At 45.8% G+C, this 20,505-nt stretch overlaps 1 protein-coding gene across 1 annotated transcript; it reads left to right on the top strand.

Annotated features, from left to right (window-relative positions):
- Positions 1-18,636, top strand: cc2d1a (coiled-coil and C2 domain containing 1A). The gene is given in 30 exon segments (NM_001126913.1): positions 1-145; positions 1,588-1,717; positions 1,814-1,914; positions 2,768-2,836; positions 3,181-3,312; positions 3,416-3,710; positions 4,331-4,449; positions 4,536-4,608; positions 4,689-4,757; positions 4,886-4,954; positions 5,706-5,836; positions 6,508-6,580; positions 6,835-6,986; positions 7,227-7,314; positions 7,842-8,014; positions 8,110-8,229; positions 9,682-9,740; positions 10,321-10,437; positions 11,145-11,218; positions 11,336-11,394; positions 12,380-12,431; positions 12,509-12,608; positions 13,831-13,921; positions 14,456-14,587; positions 14,870-14,922; positions 15,003-15,063; positions 15,158-15,284; positions 16,622-16,698; positions 16,895-16,942; positions 18,170-18,636. Coding segments are annotated over 30 exon segments (2,922 nt in total). The 5' UTR covers positions 1-88; the 3' UTR covers positions 18,191-18,636.
- Positions 18,637-20,505: the final 1,869 nt, after the last annotated feature.

Below are 20,505 nucleotides of genomic sequence, written 5' to 3'. Positions count from 1 at the left end.
CGTCAGATGCGGACGCGGAAGTGTTATGGTTACAGCAGAGCTGCCTTCTCAGTCGGGATAATCGGATTGTATCTCTGCTGGGGCAGCCATGAGCGGTCGGAAAGAAGTCCGTGGGGGAGGAAAAGGGGCTCCGGCGGCCAAGAGGGTGAGAATCAATGTTATTCCTGTGTTTCATTTATACACAGATTTTTACTTCTGCTGTAGTTTTTGGGTCAATGGGTGAAACAAGCAGGCTCCATGACTAATACAACTCCCTGATATACAAAGTTCCTGGTTGCTATGGGTTACTACACAAGTGGCCAAAATCAATTTATACCGTCCCAAATCCCTTCTGTACAGCAACTAGAATAGCAGTGCCCGACCTGCCCCGTCCCTCCTGCCCCGTCCCTCCTGCCCCGTCCCTCCTGCCCCATCCCTCCTGCCCCTTCCCTCCTGCCCCTTCCCTCCTGCCCCGTCCCTCCTGCCCCTTCCCTCCTGCCCCGTCCCTCCTGCCCCGTCCCTCCTGCCCCTTCCCTCCTGCCCCGTCCCTCCTGCCCCGTCCCTCCTGCAGTGCCCAACCTGCCACGTCCCTCCTGCCCCGTCCCTCCTGCAGTGCCCAACCTGCCACGTCCCTCCTTCCCCGTCCCTCCTTCCCCGTCCCTCCTTCCCCGTCCCTCCTTCCCCGTCCCTCCTGCCCCGTCCCTCCTGCCCCGTCCCTCCTGCCCCTTCCCTCCTGCCCCATCCCTCCTGCCCCGTCCCTCCTGCAGTGCCCAACCTGCCCCGTCCCTCCTGCCCCGTCCCTCCTGCCCCGTCCCTCCTGCCCCGTCCCTCCTGCCCCGTCCCTCCTGCCCCTTCCCTCCTGCCCCGTCCCTCCTGCCCCGTCCCACCTGCAGTGCCCAACCTGCCACGTCCCTCCTGCCCCGTCCCTCCTGCAGTGCCCAACCTGCCACGTCCCTCCTGCCCCGTCCCTCCTGCAGTGCCCAACCTGCCACGTCCCTCCTGCCCCGTCCCTCCTGCCCCGTCCCTCCTGCCCCGTCCCTCCTGCAGTGCCCAACCTGCCCCGTCCCTCCTGCCCCTTCCCTCCTGCAGTGCCCAACCTGCCCCGTCCCTCCTGCCCCGTCCCTCCTGCAGTGCCCAACCTGCCACGTCCCTCCCGCCCCGTCCCTCCCGCCCCGTCCCTCCCGCCCCGTCCCTTCCGCCCCGTCCCTTCCCTCCCGCCCCGTCTCTTCCCTCCCGCCCCGTCCCTCTCGCCCAAACGATGGAAAAAATGTGTACTGTATTTTTCTTCATAGAAAAATAAGTCATCCCCTGAAAATAAGACCTAGTGCATATTTTGGAGCTTAAAAAAATATAAGACAGTGTCTTATTTTCGGGGAAACACGGTATTTAGGATTACCCAATGGCACAAACTAGTTAAAAAGTATATTTATATGAAAATGGTTTATTTAGATGAAGCAGGGATTTACATATGAGCTGTTTATGCAATATATTTTATAGAGACCTACATTGTTTGGGGTATAGTTTTCCTTTAATTAATACAGTAAACAAATAAAGTTTGATCCTTTTATTTATGTATCAATGGGCAAAGCTTTCTCTTGCTTCCTGCAGCCCCCTTTCCTGCTGGGAGGCTTCCCCACCGATGACGACGATATTGAGGACGATGGAAGTTTGGAAGCAGAACTTCTGGCTCTGACTGGTGGCCATCAATCTAAGGGCAAGGAAAAGCCAAAAGGGAAATGTGAGTGCAGAACTTATACATAAGAATAAAGGATAATAATAATGTAATGCAGAATTGGTGGCTGATAGTCCTTCTCATATGATTTCCTTTCTCAAGCCCCTTTGCCTATGGAGGCTATTGAAAAGATGGCAGCTCTGTGTATGCAGGACATCGAGGATGATGATGGAGAAGAACTGGATGACGATGAAGACTTGTTGGTAAGGCCACTGCATGTTATTCCTACCTGTATTAGGGTGAAGGCACACAGAGCTACTAGTAGCAGCTACTTTTTCATGGCTACTAAACTCTAGAAAATACCCTGCCATAGAGAATACTGAGAATTGCCTCTGCTAAAACACACGAGGTAGAGGCAATTATCTTTAAATAATCCGCATTGTCTGCTTCAGTAGCCACCACAAGTAGCTGCTACTAGTAGCTCAGTGTGTGTTCACCCTTAGGGTAAAGACAAATAGAGCTATTAGTAGCAGCTACTTGTTACAGCTACTCCTATGTAATTGGAGGAGTCCCAAGCCGGACTTGGATTTCTTACTGTTGAGTGCTATTCTGATACCTACTGGGAGCTGCTATCTTGCTCTCCTTTCCCATTGTTCTGCTGATAGGCTGCTGGGGGTGAGGGGGAGGGGATATCACTCCAACTTGCAGCGCAGCAGTAAAGTGTGCTTGAGTCTGAGCTTTCAGAAGGAGCCAGCGCTACACATTAGAACTGCTTTCAGCTAACCTATTGTTTCTCCTACTCCCATGTAACTGGAGGAGTCCCAAGCCGGACTTGGATTTCTTACTATTGAATGCTATTCTGATACCTACTGGGAGTTTCTATCTTGCTCCCTTCCCATTGTTCTGCTGATCGGCTGCTGGGGGTGAGGGGGGGGGATATCACTCCAACTTGCAGCACAGCAGTAAAGTGAGACTGAAGTTTATCAGAACACAGGTCACATGGCTTTGGCACCCTAGGACATGAAGAATATGGCTAGCCCCATGGGAAAAACAGATTACAATGCAGGATTCTGCACGGTTTTCCTTTAATGATCTCTCACTATAATTCTGTTGCAGGCAGAGTTGGATGAGGTCTTGGGAGATGAAGTTGAAGAGAAGCCCAAGGTTGCAGCCCCTCCTCCACAGGTCAGGTTATAGTTTATTAAATACTATTTCAATATTTCTCTGATTATTAATCATTTCACCTGTTTATTTTATTATTGTTATTAGTCGTTCCCACATTCAAGTCTTATCTCTCCATCCTTCCTGGCTTTATACATAAAGCATGGCCTCCTTCTCCCTGCTAGGTCTAGTTCCTTGCTCTTCTTTCCTTTCGTCATATCATAGCTTGGCCTCTTTCTCATGATGGGATTTGGATTTTGCCCTTATTCTGTTGTGTGGATCTTTTTCTTTGTCCTTATCCCTAACTGTCTATATACGCTGTTCATCCCACCCTTTGCTTCATGCTCACCATTTACAACCTTCTTCAGGCCGCCCCATCTTCCGAAAGGGGGATGGAGGGTACACTGACTGAGCGTTTGGCAATGTACAAAGATGCTCTAACTAATGCCAAACAAGGAGGAGAATCGAGCAAAGCCAGGAGATATGAGAGAGGTGTAAAGGTGAGATATGTTTCAGGGTGGATAAATAAGTCACTTACGGCAGTGGGTGCAAGTGAAACTTCACTAGTGTGTATGCAGACTTATCCTCTCCTCTCTCCCACAGACATTAGAAGACTTGATCCGTTCGGTTCAGAAGGGCAAATCTGTATCTCCAGAGGACATTCCTCCTCCAGTGGCTGTTGGAAAAACAGAGAATGCGCCAGTTACTGCTCCAGCTGCACCCTTGTTAGATCAGCCCCTAAAACCTCAGCCAGTGTCTCCCGTGCTCCAGGGGCCCCCTAAGCCCCATGCACCCCTAAGGCCACCTCCCCAGGTGCCTGCTAAACCTCAGACGCTTCCAAAACCTGTGAGCTCACCAGCAGCAGTACCATTACCTGCTCCCGCTGCCCCAAGCCCAGGTCAGCCATGACACTTTTGTGTGGAAGGGTGGTGGTGCATTATATTGGAGGGGTGGAGGTTGGAGATAGGTTAGATCTGTTGGTTAAGGTGCCTATATCGGTCCTTTAGACCAATGCGGCAGCTTATCTGCCTTTGTATGGGCACCAACAAAGGACCTACCTGAGAAATCGTCCAGATCTCGATTGGGCAGATATGATTTTTCTGTCTGATCGGGGACAGCATTGGCTTGTTGATGCCGTCTCTGATCCAACGGCACCTATGCCCACCGTTTTCATTTGATCATTTGACCTGTGGGTGGGCATATAGGAAAAAGATCCGCTCGTTTGTTGAACTTGCCAAGCGAGTGGATCTTCCAGTGTATGCCCACCTTTAGCCATACACATATAAGATTTTTAAGGCTATGGGGCAGTTTTATCAAATTGTGAAGCTCACCACAGAATAACCCATTTTTTATTCCTGTATTCATCAAATGGCGGACTGCAACTTTCATTCACTGATAAATACGCTTCTAAAAATCCCATAGGAACTTATAAAGAGTGGGTGATTTTTTCTGTGGTGAACTCTTATCTCACATTTTGATAAACCTGCCCTCACTTGATCATGTTCCCTGTCCCCACAGGGTCAGATGAAGACAGGGCACGAGTCCTGGAACGCCAGAGAGAATATAAACTGGCAGCTCTTCAGCAAAAGCGTGAGGGGGACACGGAAACGGCAAGCAAGTACTACCGCATCGCCAAGGTAACCCTCCCGAATATTCAATCTCCGAGTCTCTTTCCCTCATAATCACAAAACTCTAAAATGAATTTCCTTTTTTTCAACTGCAGTCCCTGGATCCAATGCTTTCGGCAATGGACTCTGGTGATAAAGTGGATATAAAAAGCCTCCCCCCGCCACCAGGTAACAACAGAAGAAACCTGCTAGAGGGATTTGCTGATCTCAGCCAATCAGCATTTGACATTGTGTAACTTCTCTTGCAGACAAGATGCTGGTAAATAAACCATTGGCAGCTCCAACTTCTGAAAATGCCATGCACACTACATCCTCAGGTAAATGTTGCATCCTTCTTGTTCCATACACTGGTCTGAAGCTAATAATTTCCTGGTTAATGTTCCTTTTCAGGCATCTCTGGTCTGCATACTTCTGCCTACATAACTTTTCTTAACTTCTCTTACAGACAAGTTGCCTGTCAATAAACCAGTAGTTGCCCTGTCTCCTGTCAATACAGGTCCCTCTCCATCATCAGGTGAGTGCTAGAACCTTCTCAGCCCTGCACATTGACAGAATGCATATAATGGAACCCAAAAATCAAATTTAATCAGGTAGTTTACCTTTAGATTTACTTGTAGTATGATGTAGATATTTATATTCTGAGCCAATTTGCAGTTGGTTTATATTTTTAAACAATAATAATTTTATCAATTATTTTCAACAATAATAATTGTAATAATATATATTATTAATTGGGGGTTTTGAGTTATTTAGCTGCTCTCCATTTTGGAATATTAGCAGCTTTCTGGATGCTAGGATCCAGGCAATCATGCATTTATTTATACCTTAATTATATCCACGGCCGGCCACTGTGTTGGGCCGCACAGGGCAGGATTAAGAAAGGGAGGGCCAGATTGATGGGCAGTGTGAATATGTGATAAACAAGGTACAAACTATAGTCACATTGACAGGACTAGGCCCTGATTTCATTATCTCTTCCATTTTTTCTTTTCTTAAAAACTCAATACATATGGTTTAATTACTCCTGAAAACACTATTATACCTTTAGTTTCCTTTGAAGTGGCAATGTTGATTTTGATGTGTATTAATAATGTATGTAAGTGTGGTTACTGATTCAGAGTGTTGTCTGAACTGCCATTGCCTTACACTTCCCCACGATCCTCCTGTTGTTTTATAATCTTTTTATTCCATGTTTGTGTTATTGTTTTGGATTGTCTTATCCTTTCTGCATGTTGGCTTAGTTATGTCATTATCCTGTTCTACAGATCTCCCTCCACCCCCACGAGACACCCTAGAAGCTCTGCAGCAGAGGATGGATCGATACCGCAGTGCAGCAGAGCAGGCAAAGGGCAAGGGAGATGACCGCAAAGCGCGCATGCATGAACGTATTGTGAAGGTAATGGACTCACAGGGACATGGGACATGTCAACGGCAAAAATTATTTTTTGCCTAATAAAAGAAAACATAATTCTAAACAACTTTCCAATATGAGTTAATTAAATATTATTGGTGCTTTTAAAGTTATTTGTAATTGCTATTGAAAGCAGCATTTGCTGAACTCCTGGCTGTTTCTTTTTAAACAATGTTGCAAAGCTCAGTCTCCTTCAGCAAGTGAGGTCTGTCAGGCTTCTGCCTTGTTTTATATGCCAGAGCCACCGGGCAGGGAAAAGAAAAGGACAGGCAAGCACTGCTTTTAATAGCAATTATATATACAAATAACTCAAAAACCAATCATTACAAATATGCAATGAATGTATATGGCAAAGTTGCTTAGAATGCTGTTTTATGGCAACCTTTAGGCTTGCTTGCACAGTATGTTGAAGTGGTAGTTTACCTTAAATGTAGCTTTCTATTCAGCAGCTTCCCAATTTGGTATTTCAGCAACTATCTGGTTGCTAGGGTTTTGTTTACCCTAGCAACCAGGCAGTGGTTTGAATAAGCAAATGGAGTAAGTGTAGTAGAGGGACCGAATAGAAAGATAAGTAATAAAAGACAACTGACCAGACTGTCAGTTGGGTTTTGTATGCTGATATTTCTGAATATGTAATATGTTTTGTCTCATCACAGCAATACCAGGATGCCATCCGCAGCCACAAAGCAGGGAAAGCGGTGAATCTGGCAGAGCTTCCTGTTCCACCAGGTGGGTTTAGTGAGCCCATAAGGTGTCTGTTTGCAGCCAGATTTGGGGATGGACTTTTCAGGATTGGTCGCTGTAGCATTATTTGTTCTGTTTATCCCATGCATCTATCCCAGCCATATCATTAATATAATTTTTGGCCAATCACATATTACCGGAGGCATCGGCACAATTTCCCACAGCCATGGGACTCTTTTTTTTGTGATTTAAGTTGGGTATTAGAACTTCTTTTTTTTTTTTTCTTTTTCCTTTCATAGGATTTCCTCCAATTCAAGGATCTGACCCATCAGCACAGGAGCAAAGCATTGTGGGAGTTTTGGAGACAGCCATGAGGCTGGCCAATCAGAAAGAAGGAGATGGCGACGACGACAGTGACGAAGAGGGTGAAAAGCCGACAGAGCCACAGAAGGTCTGTTTGTCATAATCTTCTCTCTGTGCTGATCTTTCACTGATGCTGATGAGGTTTGCATGAATGTATGTGGGGAAATGGAAGCCTATTATGGGGTTTATCTTTTTATAGGTAAATGTGAATTTAAAGTCACAGTGACTACAAGTTTTCTGCTCAGCTTCCTCCACCAGCACTGGTCCTGCTATTGACCTTCATTATATCCTATTGAGCTCTAAAATCTTGTCTTATGTCTCATTTCAGCTTTCTCCACATCCCAGGCCAGCAGGACAACCTCCGCAGGCAGCACCCAAGGCTACCCCTTCTAAGAGTCCCAAAATGTCTGGAAAAGGTGTGTGTTGCAGTTCATCCACATTCTCCTTCATTTACTTCTCTGGTTTTTCCCCCTTTGATTCCTTCTTCTCTGTTACTTCTTATGATGTAAAGGTTCGTATACCTCTATTTTTAACTCTTGTTTGACGCAAGCAAGGAGTGAATAGGGGGAAACAAGAAGTGAATTTTGACAAAAGTACTTTTAAAGGAGAAGGAAAGGCTAATAAAGAGTTAATCCCAAGCTACAGGCATACCTTCAGTTCTCTCAATAGTGCCCTTAAGTCTCCCCATATTTCGCCTTCTAAAATGACCAGAAGCCTCATAATTGGCTCAGATAACACATTCCTAACGGAGGGGGAGTTCTTAGCATTCTTATGGGAGGGGGGAGCATGAGAGAGGAGAGAGCTGTGCAGACTCGGGCACAGGAAAAAAGGAGACAAGAAATCCTGTGTTTCTTTTGATAGAGGACTTTCTGTGAGTGCTTATGGCTGTATTTACATAGACCTTTCTGGTAAAGCTTACTTCTCACCCTGTGTTCTCTTGTAGCACAACAGCAGCTTGACTTTCTGGAGGGAAGACGGAAGCAGCTTCTGGCCGCTGCCCTTCGCTCCAAACAACAGCGCGACCTAGAGGGGGCCAAGAATTTCCTTCGCCAATCCAAGGGCCTGGACCCCATGATAGAAGCAGCGCGCGGAGGATTGCCCGTAGATATCACCAAGGTAACAGTGGTCCTGACTCAGAAGCCCCACGCGGCTCTGTCTGCACAATATTCTCTCTTCAGACCCCGACTGATTTCCGATGCTGATTTTCTCAGGTTCCTCCTGCACCCATAAATGAAGCGGATTTCAGCCTGGATCAGCAGAGGAGAGGGGGAGGAAGTCTCAACACTGAGAAGTACCAACAACTGATGGAAAAATTAAAAGAACAACATGAGGTAAGGTGAGCTTTGCAATAGGTCCCAGGCCAGAATGTTCCCATTATGTAGGGATGCACCAAATCCAGGATTCGGTTCAGGATTCAGCCAAGATTCGGCCTTTTTCAGAAGGATTCAGAATTGAATCCATGCCTCTGGCCAATCTGAATTCTTAAAATCATGTGATTGCACCGAATCCACTATTTTTGGATTCGGCTGAACCCCAAATCCTTTTGTAAACAGGGGCGCTTCTGCCATGAGGCGAGTTGAGAAACTCGCCTCAGGCGGCAGAAGCGCCCCAGTTACAAGGGGCGGCAAAAAGCCGCTCCTGGTAACTTTAAGAGCCGAATTTCCGGTTTTTAAACAGGAAATTCAGCTCTTCTAGTGCAGAGAGCGCAATTGCGCTCTCTGCACTAGCGATCAGACCGCCCCCGGACCCGCTCCTGCGCTGGGGAGCGGGGGGGGGGTGGCATCCAGGAGGGGCCCAAACGCCCCTGTTTGTAAAAGATTTGGTTGAATACCGAACCAAATCCAAATCCTAATTCACATATGTAAATTAGGATAAGGAAGGGTTAAAGAAAAATCATGTGATTTTAAAGATTTGGTTTCGTTTCAGCCAGGAGCGTGGATTTGGCTGAATCCAAGTCCTGCTGAAAATGGCCGAATCCCGAACCAAATTCTTGATTCAGTACATCCCTAACATAATATTTAGTTTGGTATTCAGCCAAATCTTGCACAATGGCTCCAGAGGGAAAATTACACATACAGAAAAATATATATGTATGTATGTATGTATGTAGGTATACATATAAAGCGCCACAAGGGTACGCAGCGCTGTACAATCTTACAATATACACAGTTACACACAGGGAGGACAAGTGTTATAATAAATACAATAAATAAATATATAAATACACAGGGAGTAAGTGCCATGTGGTATGAGACACAGTAGGAAGGAGGTCCCTGCCACATAGAGCTTACAGTCTAAGTGGTATATATAGTAATCAAACCCCTTCCCTGCCTTAATTAAAAGCAATCAATGTATAACACATCATTAACCCTACCACATTGACTGACAAGTTGCATATATACAGCTCTAATACTATTTCAATAAAGAGTCATGATATGAAACATCCACATTATGGGGTTGCATAGAATGGAGTTATTAAAACAAAAAAAAGCAATAGATAAACAATCAGTCTATAAAGCAAATACCACATATAGAATTTAAACATGACAAGTCACAACATACTGTAATTAAGGGAGGGGCGGGGTTTGATTACTATATATACTGCCTGTATGTGTAATTTCCCCCCTGGAGCCTATGATTAAGGGCTGATTAAGCATGAAACGCGTTAGGCAAGCTTTATGGGGTGGCTACTGTTTTTAATGGATTCATATATTTTAACTAACATATTGAGTAGTATTTAATAGCAATGCCCAACTGACCCCAGCTTTCTGTCTCTCTCGCAGATGTGCGTGTCTTATTCCAGGCAATTCACTCACTTGGGAAACATCACCGAAACGGCAAAGTAGGTTCTCACTAAAGCCTTCTGCCTGCTTTCTCCTTGTCATCCTCAATTCTGTATTTTAGTGTTCAGTGTTGTTCCATTACAGCGGTAATTCACCCTTAACTTCACTTTTAGTATCATGTAGACTAGAGAGTGAGAGATGATTTTGCAATTGGTCTTCGTTTTTTATTTGTTGTGGTTTTTGAATCATTTAGCTTTTTGTTCAGCAGCTCTCCAGCTTGGAATTTCAGTAGCAATTTGGTTGCTAGGGTCAAATTTATCCTAGATACCAGGAAGTTGCTTGGATGAGAGACTGGAATATATATTCTAGGGGGACTGAATAGAGAGATCAGTAATAAAAAAAAAAAGTAGTACTAACAATAAAATTGGAGCCTCAGAGAGGTTTTATGGCTGCCTGGGTCAGTGACCCCCATTTGAGAGCTAAAATGGTTCATTGTGAGTAAAAAAAAATTGATTTATGAACCATTAATTAATAATGAATGAACTGTCTTTTTCTGTTATTCCTCCTCCAATAGGATAATTACATAGGAATACTAATTTTGTGTGTGTGATTTCCTTTGTGCTCTCTCTCGCCCCCTAGGTATGAGAAGTTAGCAGAGGAGTGCATGAAGTACATTGAATTGCTGAAGCAGGCTCATTCCAGGGGTCTCCCTGTGCCTGGCTATCACTTTGAAGAGAGAACTATTAACATCATGAAGTGAGTATGAACATTCCCTGCCCTGGGCTCTTGCCTGATATCTTGTATGTCATGTCACTTCCAGTCTCGCATGTCTGTGGGTCGGGTGGTAACCCATTGAAGGTGCAATCTGTGTAGCGAGTCTTGGGAAGGGCCATAGCAGGGTGGTAGGTGCAGGTTGGGTAGCAGGTCTGGGGAGGGGCCATAGCAGGGTGGTAGGTGCAGGTTGGGTAGCAGGTCTGGGGAGTGGCCATAGCAGGGCGGAGGGTGCAGGTTGGGTAGCGGGTCTGGGGAAGGGACATAGCAGGGTGGTGGGGTGCATGCTCTTTAGCTGCCTATCTGCCCATTTTGGTTGCATGCTCTTTAGCTGCCCATCTGCCCATTTTGGTTGCATGCTCTTTAGCTGCCCATCTGCCCATGTTGGGTGCATGCTCTTTAGCTTCCCATCTGCCCATGTTGGGTGCATGCTCTCTAGTTGCCCATCTGCCCATGTTGGGTGCATGCTCTCTAGTTGCCCATCTGCCCATGTTGGGTGCATGCTCTCTAGTTGCCCATCTGCCCATGTTAGGTGCATGGTCTTTAGCCGCCCATCTGCCCATGTTGGGTGCAGCTCTTTAGCCGCCCATCTGCCCATTTTGGTTAGAAGGTGCATTTAGTGGGCTTGGTCTAATGATTCTTATACCTTAGCTGCTTGATAGAATTTATCTCCCTTACTTCCCCCCATATAGGATCTTCCCAGAGCTCAGCAGTTCGGATCTGGTTGTGATCGTAGCCAAAGCAGTCAACCTGCCAATACCCTCAGGTACTTACTCTCTCTATTTTTTTTTTGGGGGGGGGGGCTGTTTATGTTTCACACACATTTTTTTTTCTTCTAAACTCTCCTCCCTGATCCCTGTCTCACCCCTCACTGTATTTTCAGGATCATCCCCCCATGATATGGACACTTTTGTTCGCTTTGAGTTTGCCTATCCCAGTATGGTGAGAGGGGAGCACGGAATGGATTGGTGGGGAGTGGTGTATAAAATATAGAGCTGGTTCTCTAGAGCACATTGCGTTGTACCTGCAGCACGCTTTTATCTCTCATGTCTGTCCCTCATGTTCTCCAGCGATAAATATTCTGGCACTTAAAGGGATACTGTCATGATATTTATGGGGCACTTTTTATTTCTAAATGACACTGTTACACAGCAAATAATTCCCTCTGCCATTTAACCTTTTATACTTGAACCAACAAATGTATTTGTAGCTGTAATATTGGTGTGTAGGCGCCATCTCAGTGCATTGTGCCTGAGTCTGAGCTTTCAGCCAGCGCTACACATTAGAACTGCTTTCAGCTAACCTATTGTTTCTCCTACTCCCATGTAACTGGAGGAGTCCCAAGCCGGACTTTTATTTCTTACTATTGAGTGCTATTCTGATACCTACTGGGAGCTGCTATCTTGCTCCCTTCCCATTGTTCTTTTGATCAGCTGCTGGGAGGGGTGGGATATCCAAGGTCACATGGCTGTGGCACACTGGGAAATGAAGAAGCTACCTTGGCACTTCTTTTCTTCTCGCCATTCGCTGATACTGCTCACAGATCCATCCTGTTGATCCAGTCCTATAAGTAGAGCTTCTGTTAACCTCTCCAACCACCCTGTATGTTTGTTAGAGAAGAAATACTACTCCCAAAATCCCACCGAAGTCCTTTGATAGGGGGCAGTGCTGTTCAGGCATCGGCCCAACAGGCAGCGAGGGTCTTTCATTTCATCAGACTCATTTGTCCAGGTTCTATGATGCTACATCTGTGTTTATCAGTTTGCCCTGCTTCTCATTCAGCCATTGCTTTGATTGGCCACATTCATTGCAATGCTGAACTGCATTTCCATGCCCTGTATTTTCCATGCTGCTCTGTGCAACCTTCTGTCGGCTCTGCACCTAGTTGGCTGTGCCTTGGATAACGTTGCCTTGTCTCCTATTCCAGGAGGAGGCCCAGAAGGACAAAACAAATGTGATAAAGAGCAGCAATTCCCCAGGTGAGAGTGCTACAGGTACAGGCACACTGGCGCACAGTCAGGAGGAGATATTTAATGCTGTGTCTTTCTAATTGCAGTGTTTAAGGAGAAATTCACACTACATATAAACCGAAATCACAGGGGTCTCAAGAGAGCTATCCAAGCGAAGGGGATCAAATTTGAGATCATTCAGAAGGGGTAATTATTCACCAATGCACTGTGTCTGTGTGTCCAAGGCTTTTATTCCAGGCACTTGATTGTAAGCTCTTTTGGGCAGGGCTCTCTTCACCTCCTGTATCGGTTATTGATTGCTTTATATGTTACTCTGTATGTCCAATGTATGAAACCCACTTATTGTACAGCGCTGCGGGATATGTTGGCGCTTTATAAATAAATGTTAATAATAATCATCAGGGCTGAGCTGCAGGGATCATGTGGCTATGCCCATTCCCCATGGCTCCTTTTCCATGTTATCACCATTGTCAGGGCTGAGCTGCAAGGATCATGTGGCCTTTTCCCATAGCTTCTATTCCAGGTCGGTGCCATTGTCAGGGCTGAGCTGTAGGGCTTCCCATTGTTTCTGTATCATGCAGACATCTTCTGTAGATGTGACTGTTGTACAGGTATGGGATCCCTTAATTACGGAAAGGCCATTTCCCATAGACTCCATTATAAGTAAATAATTCTAATTTTTAAAAATGAATTCCCTTTTCTCTGTAATAATAAAACAGTACCTGTACTTGATCCCAACTAAGATATAATTACCCCTTATTGGGGCAGAACAGCCCTATTGGGTTTATTTAATGGTTAAATGATTCCCTTTTCTCTGTAATAATAAAACAGTACCTGTACTTGATCCCAACTAAGATATAATTACCCCTTATTGGGGGCAGAACAGCCCTATTGGGTTTATTTAATGGTTAAATGATTCCCTTTTCTCTGTAATAATAAAACAGTACCTGTACTTGATCCCAACTAAGATATAATTACCCCTTATTGGGGGCAGAACAGCCCTATTGGGTTTATTTCATGGTTAAATGATTCCCTTTTCTCTGTAATAATAAAACAGTACCTGTACTTGATCCCAACTAAGATATAATTACCCCTTATTGGGGGCAGAACAGTCCTATTGGGTTTATTTAGTATTTAAATTATTTTTAGTAGACTTAAGTTATGGAGATCCTTTATTCAGAAAACCCCAGGTCCCGAGCATTCTGGATAACAGGTCTCATACCTGTATATATATTCTGTCCCAATCAATTTCCACTGTCAGGGCTGAGCTGCAGAGATCCTGTGACTATGCCAGTAGGTTCTGATTTTGTTAGTCACCCCTGAATAGCAGTGTATCCGGAGCTTATAGTGTTTGTGTGCATTGCACTATATTTCACCCAGTTCAATAACTTTGTGACTATGTCACCAGGGGTCTTTTTAAGTCAGACCGTCTGCTGGGGACTTCACTTCTCAAACTGGAAGCTCTGGAGGGCAGCTGCGAAATCCGGGACATAATGGAGGTACTTGCCATGTCCGTGATGCTGGTTTATATTGCCTTGTCTGCCCCTTTAAGGTGACCATACACGTGAAGATCCGCTCGCCTGGCGAGGTCGCCAAGCGAGCGGATCTTCTCCTGATATCCCCACCTATGGGTGGGGGCCAAACGATCGAATTATATTGGCAGCAATGGGGCAGTTGGTTTGGGGACCGCATCAACGAGCCGATGTGGTCCCCAATCCGACTAAATCTTTTAACCTGCCCAATCGATATCTGGCCAATTTCAGGCCAGATATCGGTCGGGTATGGCCGTCGTTTCTGCCCCTACACGGGCCGATAAGCTGCCGAATCGGTCAAAGGGACCCATATCGGCAGCTACAATCGGCCCTATATGGCCACCTTTACTCCTGTTACCTTTTTATCATTATTCCTCCTCTCATCCTTATTCTGCTTTGCCCTTGACCTCTCTTTACTGCATTACTGTGCATCTCCTGCACCCCCAGGCTTTCTCCTTCTTTCTCTGCTCACTGTTGTGTGACAGGATATTTCTCCCTCAGGTGATGGACGGTCGCAAAACCACAGGGGGAAAGCTAGAGGTGATCGTCAGAATCCGGGAGCCCCTCTCATCGCAACAGCTCAGCAGCACCACTGAGAAATGGCTGGTTATAGACCCCATCACCTTGCCTCCGGTAATATGGCCGTAACTGTAATCCTTTTACAAACACACCCTTATTATAAATCCTATAGTCATTTGTGTATCAATAAATACAGGACACTTGTTAAGAAAAAAATGTGCAAAATCTATTTAAAGCCCATTTAGCAAACCCAACGCGTTTCAGCCCCCAAGGGCCAAAACGAGATGGGTTTGTTAAACAGCTTTGAATAAAGCTGGTGCGCCATCCTAGAACTTGTGTCTTTTGTATATTAATAATGTCTGTAGCCTGAACCCCTCATTGATTGCTTTTTCGCAGGTATCTGCTCCAAAACCTAAACAGACAGCTCCAGTAAAACCCACAGGCGGAAGGTGAGTGCGGTGATGTTATGAGTTTGCATTGCGGCCCCATATACACACACAGACACTCACCTCCCTCTCCTATGTTTCAGCACACAGAATCTTCACAGTCTGACTGTTCTGGCATACGAGAAGGAGAAACTGGAGAAAAAGGTCAGTGTTTCTGCGCCGGACCTGGAACCAGAACCATGAACTTCCTCTCTCCCCTTGTTCCCCACTGAGTCCATCTTTCTCTCTCCCGGACCAGATGCATTCGTACAAGCAGCAGCACCGTGCAGCCCCTGATGACCTCGTTGGGCAGATTAATGATATTACCCGGCGCAGCCAGCAACAAATACAGTTTTTGAGGCAAGGTGGACCTTCAGCTCGAGCCGGTGAGAGGAGACCGTGTACCCTGATGTTCCTGTATTCCCCATTCTGTCTCCAAACAATCACTTTTTCTCATTGCAGCTAGGGTTGTTATCTTTTTTTCTTTTATTACTGACTTTAGGTTGGGGGGACGCAGGTAGTAACATCACTTGGGGGCGTGAAAATAGCCATGTTAGGCCAGTGATCCCCAACCAGTTGCTCAGGGGCAACACATTTCTCACCAACCCCTTGGATGTTGCCCCCAGTGGCCTCAAATCAGGGGCTTATTTCTGAATTCCTTATTATTATTTATAAAGCGGCAACATATCCCGCAGTGCTGTACAATAAGTGGGCTACATACATTGGACATACAGAGTAACATATAAAGCAATCAGTAACCGATACAAGAGCTGAAGAGAGCCCTGCCCAAAAGAGCTTACAATCTACAAGGAGAAAGGGTTGAGACACAAGGTGTGGGTTGCATAAAAACTATTTGTACTGCCAAACAGAGTCTCCTATAGGCTGCCAGTCCACATAAGGGCTACCAGTTAACCAATCACGGCCCAGTGAACTTTTTTTAATGCTCGTGTTGCTCCCCGGCTCTTTTTACAATTGAATGTGGCTCACGAGTATAAAAGGTTGGGGATCCCTGTGTTAGGCAGAGGAATGGGTGGATGGGGGGGAATAGGCGGGGCAGAAGCTGGTCTTTATATAAAAGGGAGGTATCTGTGGCAGAGAGAGTTGGGGAAGGTAGGGATTATAGAAAGGGTTGCCACCCTTAGGCTGATGCCACACCAGGCGTATGGCGCCATACGCTCCTTCCTGTGCCTGCACGTGAATGAATGAGACTTTGCATTCTCTTGCGTTTTTATGCAGATATCGGCTACATGTGCCTGCACCCGAGCGTATTCCATTCATTCCGGGTAGGGGGCATATGGTGCGTATGGCGCATATTTTCGTCAAGCGGTTTTTAGCTTGCCGAAAATATACACCATACGCCTGGTGTTGCATCAGCCTTACAAAATTACCGGAAGCTATATTGCTGCTAAATCTGTGGCATCGACCCTAGCTGGCAGTTTGGTCAGATACTGGCTGGGTGGCAACCCTGATTGCTGCAAACAATTTCCTTACTGTATCTCCCATTTTCATTTCCAATCACAGTCTTTTTTAGGCCTCAGTCCCCAAGTCTCTTGTAGCTTCTGCACTCTCTCTCCAGTACCTTCATATCTCCATCTTGTTGGTTTTGCCCTTGGCCAACCAAGTTATTCCCTCCTGATGTCCATTATTCCCTCCCCCTTTAGCCTCCCCACCATCTATATACTTCTGCCTGCCCCCTTTTTAACCCTGTGCCCCTCTCTCTCAGAATATGTGCGCCAGCTGGAACGCTACCTTCAGTTTTATGGGGACGCTGCACGGCGCCTCGGACAGGAGGGGAATAGGGTAAGTGATGGTACTTGGCTGCCAACCAATCATTTGTTTATAAATGTTTTCCAATGGATTTTCAAGATAAGTAAATCAAGTTTACGCCCCTGTAGAGATGCTTTGTGACTGTACTCATATTTAGAACGTATTTCCCCTTTATTAAGGCATGAAACATTTCCTGTGCCTCATTTATAACGTTCTTTTGTTTTCTTAGGAGGCGGCCAAAGATGCACTATACAAGAGGACTCTCGTAACCAGTGAGGTGCGTAGCCTGAGGTCAGAGCATTTTTAGACGGGAAACAGATCTAAACCTTCCTCTAGCCAATCACAACATTCTTAAACCAGTCATAGGTTTAAATAATTCAGTACACATTCAGAGGACTATTAAAAGGGGCGTGTACCTAACCATATACCTGTATGGCAGAAGCTTAGGTTCCTGATGCAGGAAGCATCTCCTGATGTGGGTCACTGACTGGTTGCTAAGCTACACTGCACCCTAGCAACCAGATAGCTGCTAAAACGCCAAATTAGAGAGCTGCTGAACAAAAAGGCAAAGTATTAGTATTAGAATAGTGATGTGCAGGTCGAACTCCTCCTGGCCCTAATCCGTCCAGTTCCAGCCCCAAACCCTACCCTACCCGACAAGTCCCCTCTATTGATAGACCCAAGCTGGACCTGCCCATCTCTGACATCACGATAGGGGCAGGGCAGGCACGCTGCTATAAACTGAACTATCCAGAAGCCGTCAGTCTTAGGTCGTGGGTAGGGAGAGCGGAAGGAAGAGTTCAACCCAAACTTACCTGCCACTTTCAAAGGGTGTGGTTTACCTGTGGGTCGGGCGGGTTTGGGCCGGCCCGCACATCACTATATTACAACTAAAGGTTAATTTAAAGGTGAACCACCCCTTGAAGATAACAAAAGCGATTAATCTGAGCTGAGGAAGGTCCCTCCTGTTACACATTCATGATATTAGAAGTGTAAAACTGCTCATATCATGAAAATATTGAATGTAAATTTAAAAGAGCATTCTCACATTAAGTTATATAACTGGGTATATGTGAAAAAGGCATTACAATGGCCACAGATCTAGCAGCCAATCAGAAAACTATTATAATAGGCACAGGGCTTGACCACCCTGGAGCCAATAAGAGCATTAGACTGACCTCTATCCAATCGGAGCAGTAGAATGTTCTTTTTTTCAAGCATCTAAAGAACAATGCAAAGGAAAATCATATGAAAGGAAGTGCATATCATTTGTTTTTATCTTTATTTAGCATTACAATGGCCACAGATCTAGCAGCCAATCAGAAAACTATTATAATAGGCACAGGTCTTGACCACCCTGTAGCCAATTAGAGTGTTAGACTGACCTCTATCCAATCGGAGCAGTAGAATGTTCTTTTTTTCAAGCATCTAAAGAACAATGCAAAGGAAAATCATATGAAAGGAAGTGCATATCATTGGTTTTTATCTTTATTTTGGGTCACAGCTGCATAAATTTAATCAATGAAGGATGTTACCGTTGGCATGACGATGGATAATGATTCTGGTGCCTTACTGCTTCTATATCGAATCACTCCTCCATACTTGCTGCTGCCTTTCCTGCCTTCGCCGCCTCTGTCGCCGTCTCATATGGAGCGTTGGACAATCAGAACCAGTTCAGAACTTTATGACTGATACTGACAAAACACTACCAAAGAAACCAGCATTGTGAGTGCGCGTAGGTGACCCGTCTGTGCGCTTAGTTTTGAGTGTGAGTGTGAGCCGCTGTCCCCTCCCCTCGTTTGCTGTGTGTGTGCCTCAATCCCAAGTCGTAACACCAGCACCATAACCGCTTCATTGTGCTCCCCGTATGCGATTGAGTGCAATCCTGCTTGGGATGGGAACGGTTGGGTTTGAGAAACAAATGGGGATTTTGTTATTAGAGACTGAGAATAAAGAACTTTAAATGGTTAACACCCCGGCCAAGGGAGCTGTCATTTTAACCCTCCCATAGCCATGTTAATGTCTGTGCCTGTGCCTGTGTCTGTTATGGTACATATATAAATATACATTTCCTTGTATATTCTATGTGCCGGTCTGTCATTTAACATAACTAACTTCATGTGCTCAGTGTATGTCTGCATAGTGGTGCCTCGGGAAGATGGGGTTCTAGGGGCTGGCAGTGGGGGCTATTATTTGTATCTGAACCCTTCGGCAGATGTATTAAGGTGGCCATACATTGTAAGATTTGCTTGTTTGTTGGGATCCACGAATGAGCAGATCTTTCCCCTATATGGCCACCTAAGGTAGGTGATATTGGGCTAATTTGGCCCTAGGGTCAAATGATCACATTGCAATGACAGAGGTAGGAGTGGTCAGAGCAAGGACTGCATCAGTAAGCCGATGTGTTCCCCAAATCAACTAAAAAATCAAACCTGCCGATCGACACTGGTTGATTTTTGGCCAGATGTTGGTCAGTAGGGCCATCAGGGGTCCCCATACAGGGGCAGATAAGCTGCTGAATCGGGGGTCCCCATACAGGGGCAGATAAGCTGCTGAATCGGGGGTCCCCATACAGGGGCAGATAAGCTGCTGAATCGGGGGTCCCCATACAGGGGCAGATAAGCTGCTGAATCGGGGGTCCCCATACAGGGGCAGATAAGCTGCTGAATCGGGGGTCCCCATACAGGGGCAGATAAGCTGCTGAATCGGGGGTCCCCATACAGGGGCAGATAAGCTGCTGAATCGGTCAAGCCTTTAGAAAAAAGAAAGCCAACAGTTGCACCTAGGGTCCCTGCACAGGACCCCTTTGCCAACCACACCAATCAGATACCCCCCAAAGTAGGCTCTGCCCCCAATACCAGCAGGTTGGCAGCTGGCATATCTGGCTGCTAGACTTGCTGCCCCTTGCTCTTTGTTAATATCAGGCTTCTATTCTCCTTGCAGTCCTTTTCCAATATGCTGTCTAGTTGCTAGGGTCACTAATCCTACCTACCAGATTAGGGCCATCAGTGCCAGAATAATGACCAGGAAGAAGCTTAAAATGGCCCAATGCTATATTAGGTTACTGGCGTGAATAAGGCAGCACAGAAAGATCAAAGACCAACTGCAATCAGACCACAAGTATACTCTTGCTAGGGATACGGAAAATGAACTACCTCAGACACGTATCTGTATACACTACATCATGTTGTTGTACTACAACTCCCAGTATCCCTTCTGATTGTTGTAGTTCTGCAGCCTCCAGGGACTAGTTTGCCGCGCCGTCACTCCACACCCAGCAAAAGGGAAATGTAAATATAACCTACAGTAACTGATCATTTATATAAATAAACTGATGCACTAAGACTGTTAGAATATATATACGATTCATAGGTGCTGTAGGGCACAGCTGGAATATATTTATATATGGATAATTATAATAAATACATTCGGTAGAAACTACCTGTATATTGTGCACTGGCAATTGGTGTTTATAAAGGTTTTTTGCCAACCCAAGATTCCTTTCAGTATCTTTGTTTAGTAGACCAGGCCAAACCTAGTAAATGCCTACCAGGCAGCACGACGGCATGCCAAAGCCCCCAAATCATCACATGGTCGGTGCTGGTTTTGGGCACTTGGCCAGCTGAAATACAATAACTAAGAATGCGTAAACCAGGTAACTTTTTAAACGGGGCCAATTCATGGTCCCTCGGACTGTTGGGGGGCTGGACTATAAGTTGGCCTATCACTGGCAGTGGCCCCTAAATACTCACAGCTGGGCCAAGCCACAAAAAAAATCTTCGGAAAGGGCCCCCCACCCACTCGCAAATAAATACTGCTCTCCTACCCGAGAGCCAGCGG

This window comes from Xenopus tropicalis, chromosome 3, assembly GCF_000004195.4.
Source record: "Xenopus tropicalis strain Nigerian chromosome 3, UCB_Xtro_10.0, whole genome shotgun sequence".
Lineage (NCBI taxonomy): Eukaryota > Metazoa > Chordata > Amphibia > Anura > Pipidae > Xenopus > Xenopus tropicalis.
Note: the sequence above shows the minus strand (reverse complement) of the source record. Positions and strands in the feature narration are given on the sequence as shown.